At 43.9% G+C, this 8731-nt stretch overlaps 1 protein-coding gene across 2 annotated transcripts in view; it reads left to right on the top strand.

The window, feature by feature from the left end:
- RNF8 (ring finger protein 8) overlaps nt 1–7648 on the top strand; it is a 39913-nt gene extending 32265 nt beyond the window's left edge. Inside the window, exons 7-8 of one of the 2 annotated variants that reach the window (XM_082638413.1) lie at nt 1503–1707; nt 7183–7325. In XM_082638413.1, coding sequence (XP_082494539.1) covers nt 1503–1707; nt 7183–7199 — 222 coding nt within the window. In that variant the 3' untranslated portion in view covers nt 7200–7325. Of the gene's footprint in view, nt 1–1502; nt 1708–7182 lie in introns of both variants that reach the window. The other variant, XM_082638414.1, reaches the window with a different exon arrangement.
- Nucleotides 7649–8731: the final 1083 nt, after the last annotated feature.

Consider the following 8731-nt stretch of genomic DNA (forward strand, 5'->3'; position numbering starts at 1 on the left):
TCCTGTCTTTTTTTTTTTTTTTCCACATCACGTGGCTTGTGAGATCTTATTTCCCTAACCAGGGATTGAACCTGTGCCCTCAGCAGTGAAAGCACAGAGTTCTAACCACTGGACCACCAGGGAATTCCCTGTTATCCTGTCTTGTTTTTGCACAGGCTCTCCTTTTTTTTTTCTTTTTATGGCCATGCTGTGTAGCATGTGGGATCTTAGTTCCCCAGCTAGGGATGGAACCCACACCCCCTGCATTGGAAGCATGGAGTCTTAACCACTGGACCGCCAAGGAAGTCCTGCACAGTCCTCTTTTATTTTCACACATTCTACTATCTGTGTCCAGTTCATCTTACACTTCAGGTGTTAAACTCAATTTGTTAAATGACAGTGCTTTTCAGAATCCTTTAAAAAGAAAATGCATACACACACTGCTTCCTTTTTTCTGGTGGACTTTAGGGAGATTGGGTGTATTAGCCTCCTGAAAAATCTCTCCTGGGTAGACCTGTTTCTTTTGCTCTGGATCTACTTTGACTTCGGGTCATAATTTCCCCCATAGTTTCTAGTCATTTGATTCCCTACTTTGGAGAAACTCAGTTCGTGCTCTTTTGACGTGGCTTACGGACCCTAATAGAAGAAGACAAGGAAAGGGTGGTTGGAATGGGTGATGAGTTAGCCAACCCAGAGCATCTGCACGACACGTAAGAGACAAATAACTTGACTTTGTTTGGTTTACAGCATGTGCCTGACCTTTTCTGTGGGTCACCTCTTAAAATCAGTGTTGGGAAGAGGTTTCATTTTAATCAGACAGGTTTTTAGTCCCGTTTATGAGAATTTATCTCATTCGTTACTAAGAAAGTCTCCTAGTTGGCTTTCTGGTCTCAACTCGGCATTTGAAAAATACATGATTTCTGTGTTATTTTCCACTGCTATCCTAAAAACAGGAAGGAAGACTTTTGAGCCTCACAAAGTTGTATCTTAGGAGATGTACATAGACAAGAGTAATGAGGAGAATGGTTTATGTTTTGGGGAGTGAAAAGTGTCCTGGCAGAAAGCTGACCATTGGAATTACTCATAGGAGCCCCTCACATACAGACTTCCTTCTGCTTTCTCTCGTCTCACAGGCTTACTTACTTAAGGCACTATCAGTTGAACCCATTACATTTTTTCCCAGCCTAAGTTCTCTTTCACATATACTTTTTTAGCTGCTTTTGAGTAAAGATGATGCCTCCTACCATTCTGTATACTGAGTATTCACTCTGTGTTCCCCTTCATATATTAAAATTGAGGTGCTAATTCACCATTAGGACATAAATTTGTTTTCATGAGAGAATTAGTGATGTATTTATACCAAACATTCACAAGCTTACTAGTCCTACTTGCGTCCAGTGACATTTGTTTGCAGGGTAGCTAACCCATGTTGGCAGTGTGATCTGAGTTGGTTCTGAGATCGCAACCGCCCTGGGGAAGTAAGCATCACAGTTCTGATCTGTGTGTTCACATTCCCATTATAGGCTGTCACCTTGAACTGTGCCCATAGTTTCTGCTCCTACTGTATCAGTGAGTGGATGAAGCGGAAGATAGAATGCCCCATTTGTCGGAAGGACATCAAGTCGAAAACCCACTCCCTGGTTCTAGACAATTGCATTAATAAGATGGTAGATAATCTGAGCTCGGAAGTGAAAGAACGACGAATTGTCCTCATCAGGGAACGAAAAGGTGAGTGGGTGTGAACAAGAGGTAAGTCCCCTCAACAAAGGACTTACAAACATAGGCAGAGTTTTTTGGATCGGGAAGAGTAAGATAAATGATTCTTGAGCTAAGGAAGAGGTGGAAGAAATTGGGAAAAGTAAAGGGAGTTAAAGATAATGAACATGTAAGAAAGACTTGAGGTAGAATTAACTGTTATTTGACCAGCAGGGAATGGGGAGGCTTAGGTGTATGTGTCTTGGTTTGGGGGATAAAAAAGGATGTGATTAGAAAAACACATGGTCACACAGCTTGCTGTGCTGGTCACTAGATGGTGCTGTTGTTCAAGACAGTTTAGTTGCTGTCCGGGTGTTACAGAAATCTTGGGTTGGGTATACAATAAATTATAAATAGGATGTGGTACAAACAGGTTTCCCAGCCAGAGAGAGTTTAAATAAAGAGATTAGGGAAGGGGTGGGTGAGTTTCCTCAAGGAACCATACTTCCATAGTGAATATCTGCTAATTTAAACAAGTGATCTCATCATACTTGGGGCCTGCTGTGTTGAAGGTTGCAGAGCCACTCTGCTTGAGACTTGAATGTCCTGGTGGCAAAAGAATGTGTCCTGGGGCAAAGTACAAGGAAGCCAGTGGATCCGAAGGATTGGTTATTGGGCAGAGATGAGAGTAAAGAGGAGCAGAGTGGATCTGATTACCATGTTCAGTCCCTTTAGAAATCTAGTACAGCACGACCCTCTGGGAAAGCTCAGAGCCAGGGTGCTGTGAGGTCAATGGGTTGCACATAAAGGCCAACAGAGGAGAAGAACCAAAAGCTCACTGGCCTTCCAGGTGCTTTCCACCACCTGGCCATCGGGAACTCATGTTCATGTGTGTCTTTGGATGTTCCCTTCTCTAAGTCCAGAGAAGCTGAAGGCTTAGAAGCCACACTGCTAAGAACAGGATCTTCTGTCTATCACTGTCTTTCTCCTAGCCCTTCAACAGATGTCAGCCTCTTTTGAGTAGGGCCAGAAATCTGATGCTGATTTGCAAGCAGCTATGGTATGGAATTGGCCCTCTGTTGGTCAGCCATTGTGAGGGCAGCAAGCCTGTCACAGGCCAGGTGTTGAGCCTGTTATGCCCAAGGAAGACATTCTGAGGGTGGGGCAGTTCTTTGAAACCAGAGTGTTTTCTACTTTTCTGACAACTATGTACTATTGGACTTTGTGCCCAATTTTGAGTCCCCATAGGTTTTTTTACCTCCCAGGAGCCACTTGAATCTGGCAGAATTCATTGCTCGTCCTGTCCACCTCCCGTCACTCCATAAGCATTTATAAGAACACTATACTCTGCACTGGGATAAAGAGATAAACAGGGTATTGTCTCAGCTCTCCTAGTCTGCAGAGGAGACAGAAAAGCAAGTAGGTAATGTGACAAGTTCCATAATAGGGTGCTGGAAAATTGCAGAGGAGAGGACAGTCAATTCGGCCTGGACAGGTGGAGGTATGGGAGCAAGCTTCACAGAAGAAGTGCCATTTGAACTGAGTCCTAAAGGTTCCCTAGATATGTAGCTTTCCAAGCAGAGGAATTAGCATAAGCACAGAGGTGTGAGAAGCAGTGACCTGTTCCTGCAGTGCCCCCCTTGGTGGCCCAAACAAGACATGTCTACACAGTGCCAGAGGAGCATGAGGACAGCCAAGGCTTAGGAAGTGTCTACTGAGGTGTTGTGAATGCCTTCTGTTTTCTTCTCTCTTCCCTTTCTGAGAGGAACACTGACCTGGGAACCCAGATTTGACCAAGGTCAGCCTTTGAGCTTAAGTTTGCTGGGTCTCTGTGTGGGTGGGGACACCATGTACTTTCTCTTTGTTTTTTGGGGGTTATTCCTGTTTTTATTTTTTTCTTTGAAGTATAATTGATTTACAGTGTTGTATTAGTTTTAGATGTACTACATAGTGACTTGGTATTTTTATGCATTATAGAATGATCACCATAATAAGTCTAGTTACCATCTGTCACCATACAAAGTGATTACAATATTACTGACTGTATTCCCTATGCTGTACATTACATCCCCATGACTTAATTTATTTTGTAAGTGGAAGTTTGTAAGTGGAAGTTAAATCACTTCCCCTGTTTCACGCATTCCCCCATCCCGCCCCCTTCTGGCAACCACCATATTCTTCTTTGTATTTATGAGTCTATTTCTGTTTTGTTATGTTTGCTCATTTGTTTTGTTTTTTAGATTCCAGATTTAAGTGAAATCATATGATATTTGTCTTTCTCTGTCTGACTTATTTCACTTAGCATAATACACTGTAGGTCCATCCATATTGTTGCAAATGGGAAGGTCTCATTCTTTTTTATGGCTGAGAAATATTCCCTTGTATATATATACCACATTTTCTTTATTCATTCATCTATCGATGGGCACCTAAGTTGCTTCCATATCTTAGCTATTGCCAAAAACGCTGCAGTGAACATTGGGCATGGATTTATCTTTTTGAGTTAATGTTTTCATTTTCTTTGGTTAAATACCCAGAAGTGGAATTGTTGGGTTGGGTTGTGTGGTAGCTCTATTTTTAATTTTCTGAGGAACCTCCATACTGTTCTCCATAGTGGTTGTACCAGTTTACATTCTCACCAACAGTGCAGGAGGGTTCCCTTTTCTCCACACACCCATTTGTACTTTCTTCACCCAGCCCCCTGTCCAGGTTTCTTCTCAAAAGTCCGAGCATGGTAGATGCATGCAGCCACTGGAAAAGGAAAGAAGGGCCCTGTGTCCTAAATTCATCTCTGAGTCTCCTCACACAGAGTTAATACCGCAGAGTAGATAATATCAGACCCCTCTTTTCTCTGCAGAGGCTAAATCTGGTGCCTTGCTGCCTTTTTAGTAACACCAGGAGCCAACACGGTAAACTGAATCGGCCTCCCTGTCCCACTCACTGGCTGAGAGCAGTTCTGGCACCAGTCTCGGTTTCTGCAGTTATCGCAACGAGTGCAGCTTTGAGGTTTTCTCTAGAGACAGACAGAAGGTTCTGAGGCCCGATTTAGGAAAATGTGCCAGAGCCATCAGCAGCTTCATTGGGCTGCAGTGTGGAGTTTAGAGAAAATTCTCAGTTCAAATACCAACCTTCTTTGCCAATTGAAAGCTGGTTTAATCCCCAGTGCATGGGAATTTTTAAAGAACCAAATGTAGGATCTGGGAACTAGAATTGGCAAGCCTGTAATTGTCTGAGTTCTGACACTGGCAGGGCCATTTTCCTGCTGGGCAGCGGTTGCTCTGATCCCGAGTTCAGAGAGAAGGACCTGCCCGTCTGTGGCAGCACGGGCCTCTGATTCCACTGAGAGCAGCCCCACTCCAGGCCTCCTCGGCTGGTTGTTGTCTTCAAGGCCCATATCCGCACGGAAGGAGTAATGCCTCATGACTGATTAGCCATAGATCCTTTGTAAAGTCTGGGAGGCCAGATTATCCAGAGGAGAGGAGGAGAGTGTTAGGATGCCAGATCCTGTGTTTGGAGAAAGGGTGCCCTGGAGCTGGGGCAGATAACGAATGTTGAGTAAGTGCTTGTCGCATGAGTAATTGTGGCTTGCTGGGATATTGAGGTGAGATTTTCCTGAAGAGAAGACATTTTGTGACATCTGCTATGGAGGCTCTCCCTCTGCAGCTGGGGAGGTGCTGGAGCAGAGTCTTCTGTCAACTGCTCCCCCAGTCCCATTTGTTCTGTTCTCATTAAGTGTTGGTTGGTTGACAAGAGTGTTAACATTCTCACTTTAAGCTTTCCCTAACAGTTTCTTTGGGTTGTGCTCAGAAAAGAAAAAAGCAAATTATCTAGAAATAAAATCTTGTTGGTCCTTTAGAACAGTGATTTTCAGTACAGGGGCTTTTTCAAACTGTACTTCCCAGCTCCCTTGATACTATAATATTGAGCCAAGGCTACTGGTGGGAGTATGCCTTGGCCTTCAGGGGTGCTGAGGCGGGGAGAAAGGTTTATGAACCATAGTTTTCCTGAATCTGAGACAGAGGTCCCTCCAGAGGTTGGTGGTCTCTGGGAAGATTGGCCCAGGTAAGATCACACGGCCTGTGGCTCTTGCCAGCTTCCTGTAGGCTAGGAGGAGCGTGATCCAGACACAGGACAGGAGAAACTCACAGCCTCTGAAGAGGGTATCTGCTTGCCCACCTGGAAGGCTTTCCCTGGTGTTAACCCATCATCACTTGTTGAAAGACAGAACCTTGTAAAGGACTATGTGGGGAATGGCAGCAGTAACAGTGTCTGCCAGCTTGACCTCGTCCATAGAGGATCCTTGTTAGCAAGTACTTTTTATCTACCCAGTATTGCCCCAAGAATCCAGGGGGTCATGTGCATGAAGTCAGCATGCCTGCCTGGCATAGGACAGTGTTTAAGAGAAAGTGGCACTCAGCAAGATTGGCATGGGTTGGGGTGTCCACCTGCATGCACTCAAATAGTTTATAACACTGGATTCTTTAAAAATTTTGACTTAAAAATTCATGCTTTGCAAAATTATCATGGGATCAAAAATTAGACTTATTAATAGAAGCTTTTTTTCTTATTCCTCCATCACCACCTCCCATTTTTGCCCCACCCTTTTTCCTTCCCTTCTCTTCTTTTGTCACTTACTGTCCTTCCTTGCCTTATCCCTTGATGTGTGTCTCCCCCAAAACTCTTATTGTTCCCTTGTATATAAATTTAATAACACTTTCAATCTGCCTACCAAAGCATTTGAGACCTTAACCTCAAGGAAGGTCTTGAGATTGCCCTTTGTGTAAGCCAAGATCCCTGCTTCTCTGGGATCAAGGAAGCACAGCTATTGGAAAACACTAGAGGCCAGTGAATAGCCCCTCGCACCCCCCCCCCCCCGGACAGAGGAAAAACTTGCACCTCTCCCTGCCTGTTGCTGTGTATGTAATTCCTTCCTTCCTCCAACAGATATTAATTGAAGGCCAGCTTTGTGCCAGACACTCTTCTAGGTATGAAGAATAGAAAGAGAAGTGAAAATCTAATAAGATGCGATTTGTGCTATGGAGAAAAAATAAGCAAGAAAGCGGTCGGGAGTGATGAGGAGAGCGTTGGCAGTTTTTGATAGAGTAGTTAAGGTAGTCACTGAAGAAGGTGGTATTTGACTAAAGCTCAGTAGGCAGTGGCCATGCTGCCATCTGGGGAAAGGGCGTCCTAGGCAGAGGGGATAGGAGGAACAGCAAGGAGGTGGTGTGGCTGGAGTGGAGTGAACGATGGGAAGGGGAATAGAAAGTGAGGTCAGGAGGTTGGGCGGGGGGCAAATTGTATAGGGGTTTATAGACCTTTGGAAGGACTTCGACTTTTACTCTGGCGAAGCGAGGAGTGGGCTTTGAGCAGAGTGATATGATCTGCCATCTATTTTCTTGGCTCACCATGGCTGCTGTGTGGGGAAAAGACTGAGGGTGGCAGTAGGGAGGCCAGGGGAGGGAAATGCAGGCTCCTCCTTTACTTCTCTCTTTTTTTTTCTCTCCAAAGCAAAGAGACTGTTCTGAAGACCGTACTCCAAGGGCATTTGAAAGACTGCCAGACAGTGGGAACTTGGGATGGTCTGGAGGATTCTCTATGGACAGGTCTGGGGCCGCTCTGAGACAGAGCATGGGACAGAGACTGAGTTAGGAAGTCCTCCGTCACGACCCTCCATGTTGGCCATCCCTGCTGCCGCCATTGTCTGAAGCACCGACTGCTTCAGAGTACTTAAGAGACTCTGCTTCGCTACACTGAACAGGTTATGTATTTCTGTTGTGCTTTTTAAGTTTGTTGTTGTTATTGTTTTGGTACCTCAGAAGCACCTCTGTTGATACACGTTTTGGGCAGGTTGGGTGTATCCCTATGGCTGCCCCTGAAGGCGAAGGCAGCCTCTCTTTGAGAGGATGGCATACCTCTTTTTTGTGAAAACAATGTTATTTCCTGGAAATAAAATATAAAACCTATCAGTTGCTCAGCTGGGCTTTGGTATATTTATCTTCCTTCCCTTCCAGCTCCCAGACAGTCTCACAAGTAAACACTGGCAGCTCATAAATTGCAACTAAGAAAGTGACTGTATCCGATGATAGACTCAAGTGCATGTCAGCCTAAGAAGCCAAGGCCAAGATCGTGGCCATAGCAGATGGGCTCTGTTAAGCCCCCAACTGGTATGTCTCCTTTTCATTCCAGAGATGAGTCACTGCTACCTGGTTTTGGGATGGAGTGAATTCCCTTCTTTCAGCTGGTGTTCTGAAGTTGTTTCCAAATCTATTTTACCCAATTTCAGCAAACATGGGCAGTGATTTTATGAGAACTTGATATGCTTTTTTAAAAAAATTAAAAGTCATTTCTCTTTTGCTGCTTTCCCATTTTAAACAAAGAAAACTAGTTTGATGTTTGGGAAATAGAAGCTTAGGAAAATCTGTGGTATCCTTGGTTACCAGTGATGAGAATGAAGGAAAACACAGGAAGTTGAAGAGTAGTTATTTAAAATGAGGAGCTCTAGTAGGAAACTGGTTGTGCATTATGTCATTCAATGATTTGCTTCCAGATGGAAAGGTATTTTCCTCTCCCTTTTTACTGCCTACCTAGAGAACAGTTCTCTGTAGTTCTTTATTTATACCCCATGTGTTTCACAGGGATGGTAGGTTTTTCCTTTGTTGAATCCTGTGTATTTGGGGATTCTGGCGTCCCTAGTCTTCATTTTCATCTTTCTCAATGGGATTACTGATTGAAATACTGGTGTAGTCAAGGAAGAAGTAAGTTAAACATAGAAAATAATACTTTAAAGATAGCCATTATAACCAAATCAAAAAATTCTGGAGAAACAGGGAAAAGATGACTACATCTTGATGTAACAGTCTCCTGTTTCCCCTATACATATGTTTTGTTTATAGGTTGCATGGGATATATAAATTTTTAGAAGAGTACAGATAAACTTTTTTTTTTTTTTTAAAGAAAGGAAAAGTGCTTTAATAAGAAAAGTCGGCAATCTAGGGAGATGGTGGACTTGTGTCCAGAGACCAACTCCGAAGATTCTGTTCAGCCATGACAGTTTGCT

The sequence above is a fragment of the Mesoplodon mirus genome, assembly GCF_964341445.2.
Source record: "Mesoplodon mirus genome assembly, chromosome: 12".
NCBI classification, from domain to species: Eukaryota; Metazoa; Chordata; class Mammalia; order Artiodactyla; family Ziphiidae; genus Mesoplodon; species Mesoplodon mirus.